This window comes from Pelophylax lessonae (genome assembly GCF_965119305.1).
Source record: "Pelophylax lessonae genome assembly, chromosome: 5".
NCBI lineage: Eukaryota > Metazoa > Chordata > Amphibia > Anura > Ranidae > Pelophylax > Pelophylax lessonae.
The window spans coordinates 120,313,344-120,338,627 of NC_138772.1; the positions used below are offsets into that span (position 1 = coordinate 120,313,344).

The window sequence follows — 25,284 nt, forward strand, 5'->3', positions numbered from 1 at the left end:
TGATACATTTTATGGCTTCTAAATTTTGGCATAAAAAGTGTTGCCTTTGAATTCCTAATTACATGGATTTCTGTCACCAAAAATATTGTACATGAGTGAATTACAGTCACCCATAACCATTTGCCACAGATACTTATAACTGTTTTAATATTTCAGCCGCTAAATGCAGCAAGATACAAGCTGACCACATAAGTAAAGGCCCGTACACACGTACCGATCGTCGTCATACAAACGTCGGCGGACGAAAGATCTGCCGATTGTACGCTTGTTAGTATGGTGCCTCCGACAGCTGTCTGCGCACATTCTGCGGACAAGAGTCTTTCTTGCAAACATAAAAATTTTTGTATGCCGACACCAGAACGGACGATTGTTCGCCTGTCAGTACAGAAATCAGCCGACAGACCGCAGATTTGCAAGACTGGGCATGCTCAGAAAAGAAAAAACACAGGGAAAGTTAACCATTACATGACATCACTTCTGCAGTCAGCTGAAGTCGGCGGACAAACTTCTTGTGCTGTCTTTGCACTTTTCAACAGACATTGACATCCCGGGGAGAAAAGACGAACGTTTGTATGACGACGATCTGTACGTGTGTACGGGGCTTTAGACATGCTTTTATTTGCTTATCATATCCAAAATGCAAATTTATCAAACCACAAAAAAACATCCTACTATAAACTAAAACATAACTTTCTGTCAACTTTGGCCAAAACATTAACCTAGCTTTTTAATCTTCAAGATGAATAAAAATTCTTCCACAGACAATCATTGCACCAAATGTTAAGCCACTACTGATAGCAAAATTACCATCTGGCCAAAAGTTTTATGTTCCAAAGCAACAACAAGTTGAAATAATTATATGCTTGTATTTGTGGAGCAAAGATACAATGTTCCCATATTATCAGTGCTAGAAAACTTTTTCCAACATGTTTGGGGAAAATATATACAATCTAACATATATCAATCACGTCTATCGGTATCTGTCTTATTCAAGCTAAATAATTCAGGCTTGCATTCAAACACGTTGCATCATTCTGGAGCTTATTTAATGCCATAAGGCAAAAATCAGTTGTGTGCTTTACCACAGAGACCTCTCAGATGTTATAAATTAGAGACTATTGAAAGCTAGTTTTTGATTGGCTGTTATGGGTTACACACTGCCACTGCCATTTCCAACAACGTAAAAATTTCAGTAATGTCTAAAAGAACTAGAGGACGTTATATAAAGTTTTTCACATTTTTTATTTGGTATTACATTTTTTTGCATTGTAATTGAGTCCTTAAATTTTTTTTTAATATAGTCTGTAAAGCGTTAATGGATTTAAAAAATGGAATCTGACAAAAATATTATGATACAGATGGTCATTTATGTGAAGAAGAAACATTTGCAGAGACATTTCCTGGAAAACCTTGTTATGGTCTCTGGAAATCAGGTACAGTTGTTAGTTAAGCTTTACAGTATGGAAAGATGATGATGACCCCATCCCCAATTATGAACTGCTTTATCAAGAGTGCCATAAGCAACTTGCCCTCTTTGATGCCAAGTCTGGGGCTAATGAAAGGCATGGGCATGTCACATTCAATATGCAGACCTTTCCTAAATTTGGGATATAACAAGAGATGAATGATCCATATGCTTAAAAGATGAGCAAAAAGTAACAAAAACAGACACCATTAAGGAAGCATGTTTCCCTGACAAACATTCTTATTCTAAAAAATACCTTAATAGCACTCCATGATTGAACAGACAAAAAGTCAACAGGGCTCTGATAAACATGGTCCACTGGAAACCGCAGGAGAAAGTCCAGTTCAACTGAGTCAATTTCCTTTAATTTCAGAAGAATCTTCAGTGTTAAAAAGAAAAAAAAATTAAATACACCTCTGAAAGCATTTATACTGCTCAATATGCCTTGTAATAATTTTGGTGCTTTATGGAAAAAAGTAGACTATCACAATGTAAACATTTTACGGTATGTAATCCATAAAACAGGACTCCCAATTAATGAACCATAGAAAGCAGTTTGTTATAAGTACAAAACATACCTGATCCCACCAGAAATCCTGTGAGCATTGTTCCTAGCTATCTCTAAGAACTACAAAATCCCTCTATGTCATAGGGAAAAGAATAGGGGAGGTGTATGCAGTTCTGTCCTATGATGATAATACTGCCCTTCCATAGATACAGTACAGAGATTGAGAAGTGTCACACTTGGACAGGGAGTGTGTTAAAATGGAACTTCAGTCTGTCTCTTAGGTGGCTCTGTACTCCCCCGCCGCCATGCGCAGATGGTTGAGGAAATCAGTGCAGCTGTGCCGTGGGGTCCTTTTGAGACCTGATGCCCTGTGGCACATCTGCGCCAAATCAGGGAGTGGAGAGAAAAAAAACATCATTCTCAGGGTTCATCAGGGACCAGGCAAATTTTGATCAGTGTGTGGCAGTTCTTGCTCGACAGATGTTGATCGTTTGATCAATTTCTGCCAAAGAGAAGTGCTTTTAAAATTTAATGTGCCAGTCGGGAAGAAACATGTAGCAAAAGTAGAGCCATTATCAATGTTCTCCATATTATTTCATACCCCGGGTCAATGAAATATTGATCTTATCTGAAGCGATCCTTTATCCAAGGGCACATTGTCTTTCATTTACAAATCTATAGTGCTTATGAATACACCTTCCCTCTACCATACGTCACACAGTGGGAAAAGGACCTGGGGAATCCACTGGAGTGACTGGTCCAATTTTTGGACACTATCGCTCATGGGTCTATCAATTCCTTCTTTTTCGATGCAGAATATAAATTACTCAGATGGTATACGGTACCTTCCTGCATAGCTAAAATAGTGTCGTGTGCCACTGACCTTTGCTTTCGAGACTATGGCATGGCTGGCACTATAGTGCAGGTGTGTGGTGGAATTGCCAACGGATCAAACATTTTAGGCCCTGCTTAATTTAAAACCTCTCTTGCACTATCGATCAATTCACAGTTATTTTATTTATATTCACAACAGCAAAACAAACTTTGGTTAAGGCTTGGAAGTCAGGGGTCCCATCTGTAGCTCAGGTCAAACAAAAGATGTTCTGGTATTTACCCACCTAAAAAACTGCTACCACCTTATGTAATAGAATGAAGAATTTTGGAAGATTTGGAACCCCTTAAACCAGAACTATCTAAGGAGGAATCCTGATGAACTGCCATGACCACTCCAATTGACTTTATCATTTAGGGGTCCGTCCTGCAGACTAGGATCAGTCATGGCCCAATGTACCCAAGTTGACTGATAAATCAACTTAGGTACAGTCAACCTGTGTAATTTTACATGAGATTATTGCTAGCGGCTGTTATAGTTGCTAGGAATAATCACTGTGTTTCCCCAGCGGGGATGACTTCCCCCACCCAGAGAACATCATAGCGCCACAGAAGGGATTCCCCCATTACCACTGACTATGTTGATGGGGGAATTGAGCAATTTTATTCCCTGCATCTATGGCCAGCTTTAATATTTCTCCTTTTTGTGTTTAGTCAGCGTCAGGCTTGCAGCCTCGGGGCTGTCCTTTTGACTACTGTGGGTTTTCCACAGTTTTTGTTATTAGAGAATGGTACTTTTCGATAGACTCATGTGCGCTCACTCATTTTGATTTTATATGCTGAATACTAAGCCCCTCATATGCAGTGTCTACTGGCACTTGGGTTTTTGCCTCGCCAGCACTATTGGTGGGACTGTTTTTCCATTTTTTTTTCTGTATTGTATCGAAGCCTACATGTTGTTTTGCACTTGTGTGAGCTTTTGATTGCTTTCAGGTCTCTGTTAAATGCGTACTGTACATTTACTGAACAAAATAATGGCTTGATGTTTAGGGATTGTTTATAATGCTTAATAAAAATCAATTGAAACAAAATATGAGTCTGATCAGCTGTAATGAATAACAGCTCCAATTTTGCTCCAAAGATCTCTGCATCCATTATTAAACATCAGTCTCTGAGTATTCCTGGTACGATGCTATATAAGTTCTTCTGAAAAACTTCTCAATTAGTATTATACAGTGCAGTTAATGACATACAGTTAGGGATGAGTGAACAGTTCGGCCCGAGCATGAGTTCCGGCTGAACATTTTCCTGTTCAGCCATTTGGCGAACATCTGAATTTGCAGGGTGTTCACCCCAACGAACACCCTACATTACACTGAGCACTGCACAATGCATTCTGCGCAGTGTAAGCTGGTTGTTAAGGAACGGGGCCGGAAAGCTGGCTGCAGCTTTCTTCACAACCAATTAGTCATCAACTGTCAATGGGTTTCCCTGGTAACAGCTGAATAAAAAAAAAAAAAAAAGTGGCGGTAAAAAAAAAGAGAGAGAGAAAAAAAGGTCCATACCAGACCCTTATCTGAGCAGCCTAGCAGGTCAGAAAAGAGGAGGGGGATAAGCGACTGCCCCCCTGAACCATACCAGGCCACTTGCCCTCAACAAGGGGGGGTGTGTGCTTTAGGGCAGGGGGGCTCTGCCCCCCCACTCTAAAGCACCTTGTCCCTATGTTGATGGGGACAAGGACCTCTTGCCAACAACCCTGGGCTGTGGGCCTGTCGGGGTCTGCGGGTGTGGGGCTTTTTCGAAATCTGGAATCCCCCTTTAACAAGGGGCCCCAGATCCGGACCTCGCCCCTATGTGAATGGGTATTGGGTACATAGTACCCCTACCCATTCACCAAAAAAGTGTATAAAAGTAATAACCACACTATATCATTTTTTTACAAATCCTTTATGATTGTAAATTTATCGACAATCACGCTGCGTGCCGCCCCAAAAAAATAGAAAAAATGAAAAATACTCACGCGCCTCCTGGGAGGTTTCCCGCCGTATGCCCGCATCAGACTTTGACATTTCTTATATAGACAAGGGGCAAGTCACCTGGTTACGTCACCCGGTGGCAGCGTCCCCTTCTGACATCACGGGATGTCAGAAGCTGGATAAGAGTTTGACATGGATTTTAGGCGGGTCCCACAACATTTTTTTTTTTGTGTGGAGTTCCCCTCCAAATCTATATCGACCCTACGCTGTTTTTTTCCTTTATTTTTTCAATAGCCGGGTGCCAGCAATTGTAACTGTGAGTCATTTTAAATGGGATGTTTTGTTCCCTTTAGAAATGTCTTTTTTGCTGTAGCATGTTTTATGCATGCTACAGATGCACCACTTTACAGGCACATTTAGGGGACCCCCAGGCACTATATTTAAAGGAATTTTTCAATTTTATTGTTGCTCTTTAAACATAATTACAATCCCTGCTCCTGAAAAAATTATCACTTTTTTTTATTTTTTATTGATACATGTCCCCCAGGGCAATACCCTGACCCCCATACCCCTTTTTATGGCCAGTTATTTGCACATAATCCTGCAAAATGGGCAATTTTGATTTTTCATAGACACCCCCTCCCCCCCCCCCCCCCCCCATAGACTTCAATGGTCTTTGCCGTTTGGGTTAGAACATTTCCCCTGTTCAGGAGTTCTGTTGCGAACAGAACAGGGGGGTATTCAGCCCATCTCTACATACAGTTGGTATAGAAAAGAATCACCCTCCCCCCTTTAAAATATTCGCATTTTGTTGCTTTGCAGCCTGAAATGAAGACAGACACAGTTTGGTTTATCCAGCTGTATTTACTCAAAGGACAACGCCCTGTGGGAGAAGCAAAACACGTCAACTGGCCGCGGGTGGTAATGTAATTTCCGGACGGTGAGACGCAGGTCATTGTGGACTTCCGGTTCTGTTTTTTATGCCTATTTTTTCCTATACCATGTGAGTGGATATGTTTTAAATTATTTGATTTTATAATAAAACTGAATTACGCTATGTGGATCTATCAATGCCATTTATTTACACCATGTATGAGCATCCCATCGTTCAATAATTAAGGAGTGACAAAGGAGGATTAGCAGGACCCAGGATTTCTGCAAAGCTTAGCAGACCCAGGATATCTGCACAAGCGCATATGACTCCTGTCATTGGGAGTCCATAGCAGCTGGCGTGAGGAAGAGGACTACAAAGCTCAGCAGACCTAGTATATTTGCACAAGTGCATATGACTCCTGTCGTTAGGAGTCCATAGCAGCTAGAGTGACGAAGAGGGCTACAAAGCTCAGCAGACCTAGGATATTTGCACATGCGCATATGACTCCTGTCATTGGGAGTACATAGCAGCTGGTGAGTGAGTGGGCACACAGGAGGGGAGTACGATTTGCACTGCATTTAAGTTTACAGCACATTGGCACTTTAGCACGATGAAACTTTAATTCACTTTTAGGAAGATTTGACATAAGGGACTTTATGTGAATTATGATGCATTGTATTTGATTTGTAATAATCATTCATGGTTGATTGAGATTTAGTTTGTTTATATTCAAACACGAGGTAATAGAAAAAACCCATATAGGGTAGTGTTCTTTATTTACACGTTATCACTATTTAAAGGCACAGAACCTTCTACAGCAGCAACCCACATTCATATATTCTTTCACTTACACCATAAGCGCGGTAATATATATGAAAGCAGTTTACACATGCACACACACATATATATATATACAGCCCTCAAATTTTTCACTCGCCTTCTCGCATTTTGCGAGTGAAAAATGACTGAATGCGAGCAAGGAGAGGAAGAAACAGAACACTGTCTGCATGTGCAGGGGTGGGCAGTGTCCATATCTGTGATGAGGGGGGGACGGACGCACTAGGAGCTTCTGCCTTCACCTGCCTGACAGGAGTGAATGTCATTCTCCCTCCTGTTATTGCAGCAGCACAATGCATGATTTCTGGACTCCTCCGTTCCAGCCACTTATCTCTCCTGCAGCCGTTAATCACTTCTCTCCTTCCAAGCTCCCCTCCCCTGTTGGTTTGTTCTACTCGGCTAGGTTACTTTCACTTTGTCCGTCTCCTCGCACTTGTCTTTATCTTTCCTGCACAATCGTAAGTCCTCTGTTCACATTAACCCTTCATCTACTTCTCTCTTTCAGCTGTCCTCTCCATAAATCTTTACTGAATGTCCTGCAGCCTCTGGTCCCAGCTCTGAGCATTCCAAGCAGCCATTTAGCTGACCCTGTCCTGTCCCAAAATACAGCCTTAGCACTTTCTCTACATCCCTTCACTCTGCTCTTCATTAACATATATTATTACAACCCAGACCCCCCAGCCCCCCCTATTCACTCTCTTATCCCTAATAACTGGTGAACTGTGGTTTGGCCAGTGTAATTGTATGTGCGTTTTACCTGGATTTTAGGTGCATTTCTATTGAATTTCTATTACAAAGTGCGTTTTCATGAAAGTGCTTTAAAGTCCTGCATGCTGCATCTTTGATGCGGCTTCAGAAAATGCACTGTGTAATAGAATTCAATAGAAATGCACCTAAAATCCAGGTAAAACGCACATACAATCACACTGTTGTTATTAATATTTATTTGTGCAACTTCTGCAGTCATGCAAAGACATTTAACAGTGTAATTTTATAAAATAATTTTTTGAGGGCGCATTTAGGGGCGGGGCAGGGTAGGGGTTAGGTGGGGCAAGTAGTGGCGAGTAACCCTTATGGCCTGGCTAGTAGCTCAGGACTTGAAATTTTGAGCCCTGTGTATATATATATATATATATATATATATATATATATATATATATATATATATATATATATATACTTTTTTCTTTAGAGTGCACAGTCTATTTGCCTTTAGTAAATCAACCCCAATATGTTACAGAATAATTGACACAATGGTGTGAATTTACTAATGGCAAATAGACTGTGTATTTTGTAAAGTGTAGTTGCACTCTGCAAGTGCAGTTGCTTCTGAGCATAGTAAATGAGCAGAAGCTCTGCTGACTTTCATCATCCAATCATATGCAAGCAAAATGCAGTTTATTTATTATCCTTGCATGTGATTAGGTATTCTTTGCAAAGTAAAGATTTACCTCTGTTATTAAGCTCTGCAGGAACTGTAATTTTCAAAGTGCACAATTTATTTGCCTTTAGTAAATCAGCCCCCATATTTCCTAACAGTGGAGATGTGTGATAAACAGTAAACTTAGTGATATGGTGTGTAATAGTAAATAGCCCATTTCTGTTTAGTAACCTAGTAAATTGAAAGGCCAAATCAATATTAACAAATGATCTCTGTTCGGGACACATTCAATAAATGGGCTTCATTTATGAAACGAGAACTGCTTGCTTTGTTCAAGGCAAGCAACTATGCTCACAGTTTCTTTTGCTTACGCAAAATCTCTAGAAATATGAACTGATTTTTTGCTACGAGGAAAATGGACAGCATTTATTTTTATACATAAGGCTCATATACTATCTAGAATAAACTTTTTTCTACAACAGCAAGCTGTTCTACCATTACAATATTTTCAGTACACCATATATAATTCAGCTTTACCTGAAAAGCCGTCTGAGACAGGAACGTCAGTTTGTCCTTTTCAAAGAGCCCCTGACTCGTATACAGGAATGTTGAGTATGTAATACATTCAGTCAGGTTTGCCACTCTTTCTTTTACATCTTCTGAGGCCTCTGCACGTGCAATGGCTTTATGGAAGACTACATTAAAAGCCTATAAAGATATGACATGATGGATCAGTTCTGTAACTCACAGCAGGAATAATAATAATAACAGTTATTATTACAGGCTTCATTCACTGTAGAACCATTGTCTTTCTATAACTCATGAGAAATAAAGTTTATGTATACAAGCCAGAGCTCAGGCTTTATTAGCGAGTGGAGTTTATTTTTCACCTCTATGGAAAGAGCACAGCAATTTATTATATCTTTTAGCCACTTCTACCGACAAGGTTTAAAAAGGATAGAAGCGTTGCATATAGTCTTAATGAAAAGTAACACATTCATAATAACATAATAAAACAATTATATTTGTTCTCTTTGTGGGCTGTTTTTTATTATCTTTTTATCCACTTCTGTATTAGATTGAGGCTGTATGAAAAGGATCATGATAAGAAAATTACTTGTCCAAGTAATTTCAAATCAGCCAACCAAACTAATTTCTACAGTGAAGTATTGACAAAAAAAAGGATCCTGCTTGGTAACTATGATTAACCAATTATTTTGCCAGAAAACTTTTCATACACAATTTAGCAAAATAGGAAAAACAGGGGGTTTTTAATATAAGAAAGCCCTACAGGGAGTTGCTGTAATACCGATAAGTAGTATAGACATATATCATCATAATGTTGTCTATACTATGTCATCCAGTCTGACATACATAGACTACAGATACGGACAAATTCTGGTGTAAAAGGATCCCATAGGTTTCCACCCAGCTATGACCCCTGAAGTGATAAAGTAAAACTCAATTATCTCTGTATTATAACAACTTGACATCTCAAAATTTCATTTCAGTTTCATTATGCTTGCACATGTTACTGAAGTATACATTGTTTTAAAGGTTCATAATTATCTGGCTGCCATACTGCCTACCCACAACAGTCTACAGTTGTTAACATATGTAAGTGTAAAAATAGCCTAAAAACAAGACTTGATTATCCGCTTAGGACAAAGCCATCCCCGGCTTACCAGGATGACTGTACACACAACCACCCTAATTCCAATACCTTTTATAATAAACAGAGCTATTTGAGAATGGGAAGCTAAAAGGACCTCTAACTAGCCTAAAGCTAACCTTTAGGGTCCATTCAGACAAGGCAATTTGCCTTGTTTCCTAAAACATAAGTTCACATTACTATATTGCGGTAGTGTGTGCAGAAAAAAAGTACTGCACAACAGGTTGCGGTGGAAACCACTACATCACAACAGAGCTGTATGAACAGAACTTAATAATATGTCACTTGGGACATTTCAATAAAGTTCTAACAAAAAAAGTAAACTGTGATTTGCCGGCACTGGCCCTTAAGCACTGTATCCTCCCAGCACACACCAGTGACCATAGGTTCAGCTCAGCTGCTGGTGTGAATGGAACACCAGAATAGTAGCCTAAAGCTAATTATTGGCGCAGCAGACCTCCTTGCTTCTGCTACAGTTGCCATACTGTCAATACCAGCCTACTTGCAAAGTCCTATGCCTCCTTATGAACAAAGAAGAATCACAAATGAAATCAAGGGCACATATAGATTTGCATATATGTATTATAGATCCTACCAAACATCTGTCCTACTAACAGCTATTACAGAGCAGTTGATGACTATTGTGGGTGGCATCGGAGAAAGGAATGCATAATGAGGTACTTCATCCCCTGGAATGGTCACATACCTAGGACAAAGACAAGGTGCCCTGGACATCTAGTAGTGCTGTGATTTTGTAATGCATGACTCAAAATGCCAGGAAGATTAACTGTGCTGCAAGAAGAAACTAATCTCCTTCTTTCTTCCTTGTACTAGAAACATGAAAGTGAGTATCCAAAACTCAGCAACCCTGGCATGTTTTCCTTCAGGCACTCTCAGTCATAACATCCTGTGCAGGAGTGGGCTTGGCAAATGTTGAGGGGGCATGTGTTCTTTCCATGCTCACTCCTTAGCACAGACAAGTCAGGACATTTCCCTGGGCGCTCCCACTTGGAGCCAGGAAGCAGTGGGCAGACAATCAGAACGTGATGATTCCTTGTACATGCACGTGAACACTTGACATTACACATCTGCGATGGGCCAGGCTGAGTAGAGTTCATTGTGATTGGCTGCTTGTTACATCACTCACCATCTGATGCAGGTTGGGCCTAAACCTGGAAATACGGTCCATCTAAGGCGAAGTCCATTCCCATCAGAACTGGGGTGATTCATTGTGCATATCCATATTGAAGATTCCTGAGTGATTGGGGTCTTTAAGTCATTGCTTATTATGCCTGCATGTATGACTCATTTACTGTATGGTACCTGGGTCCACAGCTTCTGGTAAGCGCAATACCTTTATCCGTGGTGGTGGGCTTGTCACATTGGTGACTTTCTGGTATGTGGACATCTTTGTTTCCATACAAGATTCCAAGCACTTTTATTTAAGCACCTCTTTGGAATGTGGACCTTTTTTTAACTTTTTTGTTGTGATTTGGTGGACTTATCAACATGAACTTAATTGTTTTTGATTCCTCACAAGTGTATATACTGTATATATATATGATCATTATATATATATTTTTTAGCTCTGCACTTTTATATTTAATAATTGTATCCAGAAGTAAGACTTACCTTTAATGAGAACTGGTAAATTGGATTAATTTTGCGTTGATCACTCATAACAAAATACAGGAGCGATGCCCTGGCTGCGGCTGGCCTGTAGTGTTCTCTGGCTTCATTAATTTTTATCTCATTCTCTTTTGCTTCAACCACCTGTTATATAATAAAGATACTCATAACACCAGACAGATTTGACTGCTGTATTTCTGCATAATGTTTGGAAAGGGATTTGGACATTAACAGATAAACAATATGAGGTCACTTTACTTCTGAAGTGCTTCTCTATAGAAATCTGCAACAATTTGGACAAAATACAAAAATATATAATAAATGATAAACGTGATCATCTCAATTGGTAGCATACTGGTCCATTACTGGTAGCAAAAAAAACCAAAATGTATAACTTATCTCACAACATCAATTTTTTGGTCACTTTTTTCCTTTACATTGTAATTTTCCATGTTAAAATAAAATTCCATTAAAAAACTGTATTTATGGAACCCACACATTTTTTGTTGTATCTGGTTATCCGTTTATCCTTAAAGAGGACCAGTTGTCATTTGGCCTTTGCAAGAATCAAATATTTGTTCTAAAAGTTCTCAGGCATACTTTTTAACGATTTCTAGGTCATTATGGGAGGAATGATGAACCATTCATAGTTAAGCCTATATAATTTTACAACTTAAACCCAACCTGAGCTTTTTCTGTGAATGCAGGGCAAAGCAATAGGTTCCCGTTAACTGTGTCCCCGCCAACTGCCTATTTATCATCCACTCACTGCCTTTCTCCTTTCAGCCACTGGGGAAGCTTACACATTTTGCAATTTGAAAAAGGGATCCCTCCAGGTAAATTCCTATTTCCAACTTCTGACATGCTGCTAGTACACAGTATGGTGCTCTGGAGGCAACCCTCTCTCACAGTCCTTTAGAGCAACTCTTTTTTGACCACAGCTAAAACTAAACTGATTTCATAATATTGTACAGAATTATGGTCTACCACATCAAACCAATGCTCTTATACTATATATGGGATAAATGTCAAATTTTACCCTAGCTAGCTCCCCAGGACTTTGAGGATTTTAAGGAGACTTGTATATCCTCAGTTATTTAATAAATGACAGAATAATACAATTTAAAATCTACATTAAAATTTTCTACACTCCTCTGAGACTTTATATTTTGAAACTTTGTCATTCCCTATTTTACATTTGAGGTGATGGTCAGAAGGCAGATTTTCTTCACAATCTATGGTTCTGTCTTAAACCATTTCTGCGTATAGGCTACTTTGTTCATGAAATCTGCTCTGGGCTTTGCCTTAATGTTTGTCTGTTAGGACCAGTGAATGAGCTTTCGCCCCCAACCCAAACCAAGAGATTATTACGTACATTGTACTTTTATGACAAAACAATCTATTTGTTATTACACAGAAAAGATCCTCCCCCCATCACTATATGAATGAATGAATGAGATTAATTCAGTTTTTCCACTATGTCAGCCTACTCTCTCTCCCAGATACTTCCTGCAGAGGTTTGATAAAATTTGGTGTCTGTGGTCTCGCTCAGCTCTCATGGCTTCAACCCCTGATAGTCGGGAAGACAGGAGACAGTCAAAAAAATTTGCTTTGAAAGATGTAGATTTTTTCCTACCTAGTATATGGTTTAACCATACTCACTATACAAACTTTGATTTTTCCAGTAAGGAGTGACAAGAGGCTTTGTTTAATAGACTTCACAGCTTAAATAAATCTTACGTCATAATGTTGTTTTTTATGTTATAAAAAAACAATAAAAAGTATATTTAAAAAATATCACTTGGGAGTGGACACACCTATTGGCTTATCCCACAGGCCGCACTCTGACACAATAATTCAGTTACTTTAGTTATGTAATCCTTATCATTTGCAAAAAGCATAAAGCACAGTACCTTAAGCTGGATCTCAGCAGCTGTCGATTTTGTGGACTCCAGCTTCTCCACTAGTTCCATATCACCTAAAAAGTTTCCCTCTGCTGCTGAAAGGCGAATCAGCAGCTCATCTTCCAAGCGCTTCAGTTCTATCTTAAATTCATTCTGCTGCTTGGTTAACATGGACTGAAAAAAGAGTAGAAAGGGATCCTTTGTTCTCAGAGAAGGGCAACTATATGAAAAATCATAAATACTGTACATTTCATGTGGAGCTCCTTACCCTCTACAGATCACTAGGAAGTAAGTCCAATGGATGCCTAGAAGCATTCCTGTACTTATGTATTATTGAGCTACATTGATATGATGATACCATGGACATCAAAAAACAGTCACATCGTTTACTGTGATTACAAAACTGTAGCATCATCAATAGATCGGCACTGTGGAGGTCTCTAATGGCTATAGCTCCTTGATCACATTTTACATTGAAGTAGTGCTAGCCAAAGGGGCAGCACAGCCCTTTTTCTAAATTCAAGTGTTAGGTCAAAAAAACAAAAAAGCATGTGAAGTATATCTCTTCTATACATGTACATTTCCCCCATGTTTTATCCCATTAACAACATAGCAATTACAGAAATGATTTGTTAACCTGCCAGAAATCCACTGTGAGCCTAACTTCCTGCTGCATTGAAATTCCATTGCATTATGTCAATTGGCATTTTTCTATACTTGCAATATTATAAAACAATACAACTTGGGGAAATATATTGCATAGATGTACTGTATATGTAAAAGAATACTTAACATCACTTAATCCTTCCCTAATATTAATATAGTTTCTGCCATTCACATATGTGCATGTCTTTTTAAGGGAAAGATTGCATATTGTACCAGTAAAAGATTTTTCTAGGGATTTCATAACATTAAAGTGAAGGGTTTATGCGCACTTAAATACACGATACAAAAAATATAAAAAAAGCATATGTGAACCTTTACCTTGTAAAATAACCCATTCAGTTTAAAACAGAACTGCTAGGCAAAATGTTTGTTTATACCATATATACGTATATATATATATATATATATATATATATATATATATATATATATATATACACACACACACACACAGTATAAATACAACATATATATATATATAAGGGTTCTATCTATCTATCTATCTCTCTCTCTCTCTCTCTCTCTCTCTCTCTCTCTCTCTCTCTATATATATATATATATATACAGTGGGTACGGAAAGTATTCAGACCCCCTTAAATGTTTCACTCTTTGTTATATTGCAGTCATTTGCTAAAATCATTTAAGTTCATTCTTCTTCCTCATGAATGTACACATAGCACCCCATACTGACAGAAAAACACAGAATTGTTGACATTGTTGCAGATTAATTAAAAAAGAAAAACTATGAAATATCACATGGTCCTAAGTATTCAGACCCTTTGCTGTGACACTCATATATTTAACTCAGGTGCTTTCCATTTCTTCTGGTCATCCTTGAGATGGTTCTACGCCTTCATTTGAGTCCAGCTGTGTTTGATTATACTGATTGGACTTGATTAGGAAAGCCACACAACTGTCTATATAAGACCTTCCAGATCACAATGCATGTCAGAGCAAATGAGAATCATGAGGTCAAAGGAACTGCCTGAAGAGCCCAGAGACAGAATTGTGGCAAGGCACAGATCTGGCCAAGGTTACAAAAAGATTTCTGCTGAACTTAAGGTTCCTAAGAGCACAGTGGCCTCCATAATCCTCAAATGGAAGACGTTTGGGGTGACCAGAACCCTTCCTAGAGCTGGCCGTCCGGCCAAACTGAGATATCGGGGGAGAAGAGCCTTGGTAAGAGAGGTAAAGAAGAACCCAAAGATCACTGTGGCTGAGCTCCAGAGATGCAGTCAGGAGATGGGAGAAAGTTGTAGAAAGTCAACCATCACTGCAGCCCTCCACCAGTCGGGGCTTTATGGCAGAGTGGCCCGACGGAAGCCTCTCCTCAGTGTAAGACACATGAAAGCCCGCATGGAGTTTGCTAAAAAAACACCTGAAGGACTCCAAGATGGTGAGAAATAAGATTCTCTGGTCTGATGAGACCAAAATAGAACTTTTTGACCTTAATTCTAAGCGGTATGTGTGGAGAAAACCAGGCACTTCTCATCACCTGTCCAATACAGTCCCAACAGTGAAGCATGGTGGTGGCAGCATCATGCTGTGGGGGTGTTTTTCAGCTGCAGGGACAGGATGACTGGTTGCAATCGAGGAAAAGATTAATGCGGCCAAGTACAGGGATATCCTGGACAAAAACCTTCTCCAGAGTGCTCTGGACCTCAGACTGGGCCGAAGGTTTACCTTCCAACAAGACAATGACCCTAAGCACACAGCTAAAATAACGAAGGAGTGGCTTCACAACAACTCCGTGACTGTTCTTGAATGGCCCAGCCAGAGCCCTGACTTAAACCCAATTGAGCATCTCTGAAGAGACCTAAAAATGGCTGTCCACCAACGTTTACCATCCAACCTGACAGAACTGGAGAGGATCTGCAAGGAGGAATGGCAGAGGATCCCCAAATCCAAGTGTGAAAGACTTGTTGCATCTTTCCCAAAAAGACTCCTGGCTGTATTAGATCAAAAGGGGGCTTCTACTAAATACTGAGCAAAGGGTCTGAATACTTAGGGCCATGTGATATTTCAGTTTTTCTTTTTTAATAAATCTGCAACAATGTCAACAATTCTGTGTTTTTCTGTCAGTATGGGGTGTTATGTGTACATTCATGAGGAAGAAGAATGAACTTAAATGATTTTAGCAAATGGCTGCAATATAACAAAGAGTGAAAAATGTAAGGGGGTCTGAATACTTTCCGTACCCACTGTATATATATATATATATATATATATATATATATATCTCATTCCATGGTGATTGGATTTTGTGTAAATAAAAAATAAAAAGCTAAAAAAACTCTCCTGCACTCAAGTGGTGTTTGATGAGGGAAAGATTAATATTCAATGGTCTTTAGTTGGCATCACTTGTGGTCTTGCTGCCACCTCAGGACCAAGGGTATCCAAAAACACTAAAAAACAACAAGAGAGGGGTGCACCGACCTTGTGCACAAGGTCGGTGCGCCCCTCTCTTGTTGTTGTAAATAAAAAATATCAGAGTATTTTGCAGACACGCATTTGAGCAGAGAAATCGACTGTATTTTGATGAGTGCTGAAATGTCTTCAACATTACGGAACAACTCCAGTTAAACGTGACTCACTACTTCTAGCCTGTGTTGTTCTGAGTATCTACCACTCCTGATAAAGTTAAAAGTAGTGAGTCACATTCAGCTGGCCTTGTTCTGTAATGTTGAAGAAGATTTTCCACTCATCAAAGTACAGTAGCTTTCTCAGCTCAAACAAGTGTCAGCAACATACTCCAGTATTTATAGCTACACTATACCCTGGTCACCTTAATCCAATCACCATAGAATTTATCACGGCAGACTCATTTTGATGGTGACTGCATTCCAGACACTCATTAGTGCTGAGAAAGCTACCTTGAAGAGTGGTAAAACATCTTCAACATTACAGATTGACTAACAAATGACTAACTAATACTAGGTACATCATGACCAGGATAAAAAAGAACCTCCACAGACACCATTCATGATAACTTCGCGTGTGCCTAAACCGACTTTAACCACTATGAACTTTTACAGGCTAGTTATTTCACATCCCAAAAACAACACAAGCAAAATCCTAACAGTTATTTCTGTTTTACCTTCAGGCTTTCCAGGTCTGGTCTCTCAATGCTGACCACATCTGCCAGTAGCTGGTCCTCCAGTCCATCCGTAGTGACTGTGAAATTAATCAGGGTGGTCTGAGCCTGGAGCTCTGGCTTGTAGTGTGGATTGGCAAGCTTTGTGTGGAGAATTAAGCGGAAGCCTTTGCTGTATTCACATTCTTTGTCTCCAATCTTAATATATCTATTATGTATAAAAAATAATGTATCACATGCAGCCCCATAAAAATAGAAATAAAGAAAGACTTTGGGGAGCACTATGGAAACACTGCAAAGTCAACACTGCATAGCACTGAGTACATTAAATGATAATAATAATTTCAAGTATAACTTAACCTCATATAATAGTCTGTAAAATAAAAGGGCAAGTAGCATTGTTTACGCCAGTCTTTATTATTATTACCAGATTTAGTGGCGGATAGGGAATAACTGGGTGACGACCTTGAGTTTAGCCAGAGGAGCTGTTTAACGTGCAAGACTGTAATCACAGATTAGGGAAATATAAAACATTTGCATGGCTGTTCATCCGTTATGTTACTGTGATAGCACAATACCATTAATTAGGATGGTGGTGAATAAAAACAAATAGACAAGTGGCCTTGAAATAAATGTTAATTTAAAACAGAACTTAGAAGTGTAATTTCACCTTTTGGCCAGCAAAATACAGGCTAAGAAAACTAGGCAATAACTTTAACATAAAAATGTTTTTACTACTGCAACGGAACAACATTAAACCCATATTACCAGTATTGTTGTACTCATTATGTAATACCCTATTTTCATCTTATCTTGCCAAAAATGTAAACCCTCAAGCAAACTTTTACTTATTTTTTTGTTTAAAGTCTTGGATTCAGTGGGGAAAGTTTATAGATACTTCTGGAGAGATTTAGCCTCTTTTTTTATTACTAGAACAGAAAGAAATGGGAAATCCCAGACTCTACCAGAGCAGTAATCAAAAGGAAATGTTTCAATGGAGACACTTGTTGTGTTGACAACTATCTAAAAAATTATTTCCTCTCAATTTGGAGAAATTTACTCTCACATCTGTTGCTTCTCCAGGACCCCTTAACCCCTTCCCTGCCAGTGTCATTAGTACAGTAACATTGCATGTTTTTAGCACTGATTACTGTAGTAATGTCACTGGTCCCCCCAAAAGTGTCTAAAATGTCAACTGGGTGACCGATCTGTCCCCTGCAATGTCACAGTCCCGCTACAAATTGCTGATTGCCGCTATTACTAGTAAAAAAAAAAAAAAAAAAAATGTAAAATGATATAAATCTTTTCCCTAGTTTGTAGACATGATAACTTTTGCGCAAACCAATCAAAATACACTTATTGGGATTTTTTTGTTACCAAAAATATGTAGCAGAATAGATATTGGCCTAAAATGATGAAAAAATTTTATTTTTTGTGGGAAAAAAGGACATAAATTTTATTTGGGTACAGTGTCGCACGATCGTGCAGTTGTCAGTTAAAGTAACGCAGTGCCGTATCACAAAAAATGGCCTGGTCATTAAAGAGGAGTTCCATCCTAAAAAAAAAATTTCCACCGTCCGCTAGCTTAGATGAACCTGAAAAAGAATTGGATAATTAACATTTTTTTTTTCACTTACCTTGTTTTTAATGAAAATATATTTACCTTCCTTCCTCTTCCTTCCTCTGCGCACACGGCCCGCGCCGTCACTTCATCATCGCATTGACTCCTGGGAGATGAGCGCAATCGATCCCAGGAGTCAATGCGCCTGCACCGGCCCTGCTCATCACTTCCGGGGCAGGCGCATCATTCTCTGCTGAACAGCTTCTGGGCATGCCCAGAAGCCTGTGCAGGGATGACGCGCCTGCCCCGGAAGTGATGAGCCGGGCCGGTGCAGGGCATTCTGAGACTCCGACGTCACCGAAGAGGACGCTCCGGCTTCAGCTGCCAACACCTGAGATGGCAGCGCTGGACAAGACATTTTCAAGGCAAGTATTTCTTCTAAAAGGTAAGTGAAACAGGGGACAGTTCAGAGGCTATTGTTGCTTAAATGCACTAGCCCTGACTGTCCTGGGGGTATTTTTAGGTAAAAAAAAATTTTCAGGGTGGAACTCCGCTTTAAGGGGGTAAAACCTTCCGGTCCAGAAGTGGTTAAACTAAAAAAGTTGATCTTTTTTACCCTTTTTTTGGGTCTCTTGGTCCACCCCGCCTCCTGCCTCCATTCTTACCTAGCCAAGAAGGCTCAGTTCTGCTCTTGCAGCCTCCATTTTCATCAGATTTACCAGGAAGCATTGGCTTCCACATTGTGGACTGGAAGAGGAAGGACTTTAGAGCATATCATCAGGGAACCAGCTGCATGCACCAAAAAAAAAAAGTCAGCTGGCTCTCAATGATGTAAAAAGAGATAATGGCGACATAGGACCTGGCCTACAGCAGCAGCACAGCGGATCACAACAGAACAACTCTGGATTCGCTGGACGTGTTATTATATTATATTATTGAGGATAACTAGCAAATTAGGTAATGTGAAAGATTAAAAAAAAAGAAGGGGGTAAAGTTTCTCTTTAAAATGTATATCTCCAGCGAAAACTTTTTGTATTGTTCTTTCTGGCCTTAAAATGGAGATTTTTTTCCTCAACTAATGTCCAAGTATTAATATGTCACCAGGGCAGGAAGTGGGGAAAATAGGAACAACAGAGACTGCAATACATTTTATACTTACATTTTAAAGATTGTTGCCAGCCATGTCATAAAACCTGCTTGTCAATATACCAGAAGATATCCCTATTTGTCATCCCAGCACATAGTACATAATTACATGACATTTCACCTTTAAAATAGATTTTATTTCCATTAAATGAATCCTGCCCTAAATAATATAGCTAGGCTATCATTGCAGACCTCTCCTTCTGAAAATGCAAACTGCTTGTAAATCCAGTGCATTGCATGCAGAGCCAGTGGCGTCAATGGTTTCTAAATCACTGACCCAGACGCATACAGGTTAGACATTTTGACTTTACTAGCTGCACACTTAGTATGGGTCAGTGATTTAGAAGGTTTTGAAACCAGGCACAGCCAGACAACTAGCATTTTCAAAAGGTGGTCATCGACAGCAGTCTCCACATTTCTTCCATGACAGGTTTTCTTTAAATCACTGCTATTATTTCCAAAACAAAGCACCCTTGGAAGGAGCTACTGCAGTTAAAATACTTAAACTGAGTTTACAAAAAAACAAAGATTTATTTTTTAAAGTCACCAAAATATTAAAGTTCCAAAAATTGAATCCGTAACCCTCAGGGCGATACTATCACTACAAATACCTTTACAGGTCAGCCACCTAAAATGCTAGAACATTTGCTTTGGCTCCGATACAATTCAATAAATATTTCCTGCTACGCTTTCCACTGTCAATTGATATCATAAGACATATTTTATTTGAAATTAGTGGTGTCTAAAGCGCACTAGATTTAATTATTTGTAATTGCCTAGTTGTTGCCAGTATGTGGCCATTTTATGACACCGGAGTCTACAGTGTGGGTCAGGTTCAACTGTATATCTTTTCAACACAGAATTAATGTACTATTGATAGAACCATTACTGGAACCAAATTAAAGTCTGAGCTGATGGATTGGTCCGCAGGGTGCTGTCAGACATGAAAGGAGTAATTAGTATTCATTACTTCATACTCCACAACATTCCAATTATTAATGAACTTCAACTGTTGGACTGCACCAAATATATCACAACCATCTATTTAGCCATTATTTCAAGGGAGGAATTTATATCCTGGCTAGTCATTAAAACATCCAAAACTGCAATATTGTATATTGGATATTACTAGGAGTTGTGTAGTATGTACATTGGAAAATGCATTATTCATAATATCCATAAAAAAAAAAAAAAAAAAAAAAATCATACATTTTAAGTGCGGTTGCCATCCTTGCTTATTGTAATTGTTAAATTCACAGTGGTTAGGGTAAAAAGACAACTTGCACAAAACAGATTTAACATTTTGAAGTGAATGTGCGGTAGGTCACAGGTGCTGGAAAGCACACTTCGAAGAAAATTTTTTCAATCTAATAGAGGGAAATAAAGCACTATTGGAGTTTCCAGCAAGGAAAAAAACACCTTCGAGTCCAGACAATTTATTTATTTTTTTTCATTTTGGATAGGGCAGGGAAGGTTTGAACTGGTGTCAAAGTTAAATTTTTTTTCTTTGTTCCCATCCGAGATTTTCCAGAGACATTGCAGAAAACTAGTGGAATTCCCCCAAAAGTAAAGGCAAATCCCACTGGACCTCCCCTCCACTGAAATATATTCCTGTTCTATTGACACCCATTTTGAATTTTTCAGAGAGGACACCAACAGCAATAAAGATCAGATACGATTTTTAACCATTATTCACTAGAAATACTTTCAGCTAAAAAAAAAAAGACTTGGGCTGAAGATGCTCTTATAGAACATTTATTTGAAGAGATATACATATGATTCATATTTAATTTCTGTCTATAATCTCATTTTGGAATACAAGAAATTGGGGGGGGGGGGGGGGGGTAACATTTATTTGCCTTAAGCCCTGACTAAAAAAAAAAAAAAAAAAAAAGGTTACAATTTATGTGAAAACAATATTTATTTTCCCTAAAGCTATAACTATAGAACGGGCATCACTAAATGGCAGACAGCGGGCCAAATGTGGGCTGCGTCACGTTTCCATTCAGGCCGCCGCGGTACCCCCATTTAGCAGCCTTTTCTTCTCCCTGCTGTCACTCTGTAATCGTCACAGAGCCGACAGCAGGAGGCAGGACAGTTCTGGATGGAGGGCGGAGCTGCCCCAGGTTAACAAGCAGGTAATTGGCTGCTAGGATGAAGGGCGGTCCTAGCAACCAATCACAATCTTGCAATACCCCCTCCATCCAGACATGCTGTGCCTGTGCCTCCCTCCGATCTTTAATCTAAGTAGGCAAGGTAAGACAGTGAGGTAGGGGGCAAAGTTACAGGGAGTGAGGACACTAGTGTGAAAAGCTGAAAATGAGGAATGTTTGTGCTGAGTACAGTGATATGGGGGGGCTGATGACATCAAAGTTGGAGGAGCCTGAGGACCGTAATGTGGGTGTGTGTGGAGGGGGGGGGGAGGGTGGGAGTCTGAGGATATTAAAGTGGGGCACTGAGGATTGTAATGTGGGGGGGGGGGTTAGGACAATAAAGTGGAGGGCTGGGAACTGTGATGTGTGTGTGTGTGTGTGTGTGTGTCTGAGAACAGTAAAGCGGGGGACTGGGGATTGTAATGTGGTGGGGGGGGGGTAAGGTAATTAAAGTGGGGGGGGGGACTGAGGAGGGGGTTCTAAGGACATTAAATTGGAGGGATTGAGGACAATAAAGTGGGGAGGCTGAGGACTGTGATGTGGGTGGACTGAGGACTGTGATGTGGGGGGGCTGAGGACTGTGATGTGGGGGGGGGGGGCTAAAGTCATTAAATTGGGGGACTGGGGACATTAAAGTGTGGAGGGTGAGGACTGCGATGTGGGGAAGCTGAGGCTGTAATGTGGTGGGTTGAGGACATCATAGTGGGGGGGGGGGGCTGAGGACATTAAGTTAGGGGGCTGAGGACTGTGATGTGGGGGGCCCTGAGGACTGTAATGTGGGGAGGGGCGGCTGAGAAATGAGGGGAATAAGCACAGTAATGTGCGGGGGCGGAGGACAGTATTGCGGGGCGGCTGAGGACTGTATTGTGGGGGGGGGGGGGGGGGGGTTGGCTGACTGAGGACAATAATGTGGGGGGTTGATGTCAAGAAAGTGTGAGAACATTACTGTGAATGGGGTGGGGTAGAGGGGGGGTGATATAAAGGGACCTGGGGACACTCATAAAGAGGGGATCTTGATGTGCAGTGGGCCTGAGGACGCTTATGTATGTGGCACGCACATCATGGGTGGGTCAACCTATTTTCAGTCCTTGACCTTTTTTTCCCAAAAATCACACAGAACCAAGCCGCATGGTGCTGCAGCAACATGTGGTTTGGCACATGCGAAAAGACACCATGGGTACCAACATGATATTTGGACCTCTGCTAGAAGAAACGTTTACTGACTGGACCTCTGCTATAGAATATTTATTAGAGTAATATTTAAAGCGTATGTGCAATCACAGTGTAAGGAAAAGTTAGGAGTTAAAGGTTAACTTTTGCGGAGAAAAAAAAAAAGAAAAATAAAACAATAATATAGTATAAACAATTGTGACACAAGCCATATTGTAGTTGAATGTTAGTAAAAAATGGATTTTTGTAAAATCTTACCGTAAAATCCTTTTCTCTTAGCTCATCGACAGACGTAGTCCTCGGTGATACACCACCTTCGGGTTATGTTACCTCCGCAGGAGCAGGACTAGACAGGAAATTAAAAAGCTCTGGCCACACCCTAGGGGCAGTCCCAGAGGGTATATCCTCTCTCTCTCTGCCTCAGCAAATCAGTTATGTGAAAAAGCAGTGCTTAGAGAATTTAACCCAACCCAACTCCAAAACAGAGGGGCGGGGACTACGTCTGTCGATGAGCTAAGAGAAAAGGATTTTACGGTAAGATTTTACAAAAATCCATTTTTCTCTAGCGCTCATCGACAGACGTAGTCCTCGGTGATACACCACCTTCGGGACGTCCCAGAGCAGTATCACAACTGAGGGGTGGGAAAATGGAAATCAAATCCCAATCTAGAAGGCCCAACCGGTGCCAACTAGAAGTTTACAATGCTCATCCTTAATGATGAGACTCAACAAAAAAATTTTCAAACAGAAAAAAACCCTCGAGGTAGACCACCGGTCTCCTCAAATTGCGGCCTGCAAAACCTTGCGACCAAATGAGGCATCCGCCGATGCCGTCACATCAATTTTATAGAATTTAGTAAAGGTATGTACCGACGACCAAGTGGCCGCCTTACATACCTGGACCACTGACGCCTGATGGCGAAAGGCCCAGGAAGTACTGATCGCTCGAGTGGAGTGCGCCCTAACAGGGAACGGAGGACTCTGACCCTTAATAGAATAAGCCTGTACCACCGTTTGTCTAATCCATTTGGCAATGGTCGCGGCAGATGCAGGCAAACCCTTTCTGGGGCCATCCGTGATCACAAAAAGTGAATCCGTCTTACGGAATGATTCCGTAGCTTTCAGGTATACCCTGATTGCCCGAACCACATCCAAGGAATGCAACGCATGTTCCCGATGATGCTTGGGCTGAGGACACAAGGAAGGTAGTACAATATCTTCATTCAGATGAAAATCTGAAACCACCTTAGGAAGAAAAGATGGCTTAGGATGAAGTACTACCTTATCCCTATGAATCACTAGGTATGGGGACTGGCATGATAATGCAGCCAGTTCTGACACCCTGCGAGCAGAAGTAATAGCCACCAAGAAGACCACCTTCTGGGATAAAGTAAGCAAGGGAATCTCCCTGATGTTTTCAAAGGGAGGTTTCTGTAGAACCGACAAAACCAAATTAAGATCCCAGGGCGGTAAGGGCGCGCGGACTGGAGGAGCCAGGTGCCGCACCCCCTGGATGAAATTCCGCACCAAGGATTTGGTAGCTAAAGGTTTCTGAAAGAAGATTGCTAATGCTGAAACTTGACCCTTGATGGTGCTCAAGGCTAGCTTCTGCTCAACCCCTTGTTGCAAAAAGGCCAATATTCGAGACACCGAATAGGTACGTGGAGGAAATCCTAAAGATTCGCACCACGCAATATAAGTCTTCCATGTGTGATAATAGACTTTGCTGGAAGTCGCTTTCCTTGCTTTAATAAGGGTAGGAATGACTGAAGTAGACAAACCTCTGTCCTTCAGTACTTGGGTCTCAATGGCCAGGCCATTAAAACCAGCGACTGTAAAGCACGAAGGTAAATAGGTCCTTGAGACTACAGACACTCCCTGAGACGAAGTTCCCACGGAACGTCTGCGACTAACATGTCCAAGTCGGCCAGGCCGGCTTGAAGAGGCCAGCCTAGAATTTCTAGGACCACTGGCGCTGATTGGATCTGAACCAGGCGTCCCTAGAGCTATCTGGCCCCGACCATCCGAGAAAGTCTGGTCGTTTTCTGTTCCCACACATTTATCAGATACCTGATAGTTATCAGGAAAGGTGATCTTTTCTGGTTGAACCTCAGGGACCGAAGTCACCCGACTAGAGGCTACTTGGCCTATCTGGTCAATCAGATCCGATTCCTGTGAGGTATCGGGACTAATCTTAGGAAAAGGTAAAGGAAAAGATCTATACAGGGAACGGTAACTACCGCTTCCTGTACTTAAATGTTGGAAGGGAAGAATCGCACCGGTAGTAGTGGTTGATGCTCGATCTAATGTCCTGAATACCGGTGAAAACGTCCCCCCACCCTGAAATCGGGTGGGGGCGCACCTTCAGGCTGTGTACTCCTTTACTTCGGGTTTGGCTGGGTTGGTCCTCTGCTTGT

General features: G+C 40.5%; 1 protein-coding gene across 1 annotated transcript in view; it reads right to left on the minus strand.

Annotated features, from left to right (window-relative positions):
* The window catches only part of DNAH11 (dynein axonemal heavy chain 11), a 420,238-nt gene that overhangs the window by 41,240 nt on the left and 353,714 nt on the right, over positions 1 to 25,284 (minus strand). The window contains exons 67-71 of the mRNA XM_082257534.1: positions 16,841 to 17,045; positions 13,087 to 13,251; positions 11,177 to 11,317; positions 8,410 to 8,580; positions 1,722 to 1,844 (exon numbers count right to left, since the gene is read on the minus strand). Coding sequence (XP_082113660.1) covers positions 1,722 to 1,844; positions 8,410 to 8,580; positions 11,177 to 11,317; positions 13,087 to 13,251; positions 16,841 to 17,045 — 805 coding nt within the window. The remainder of the gene's footprint in view (positions 1 to 1,721; positions 1,845 to 8,409; positions 8,581 to 11,176; positions 11,318 to 13,086; positions 13,252 to 16,840; positions 17,046 to 25,284) is intronic.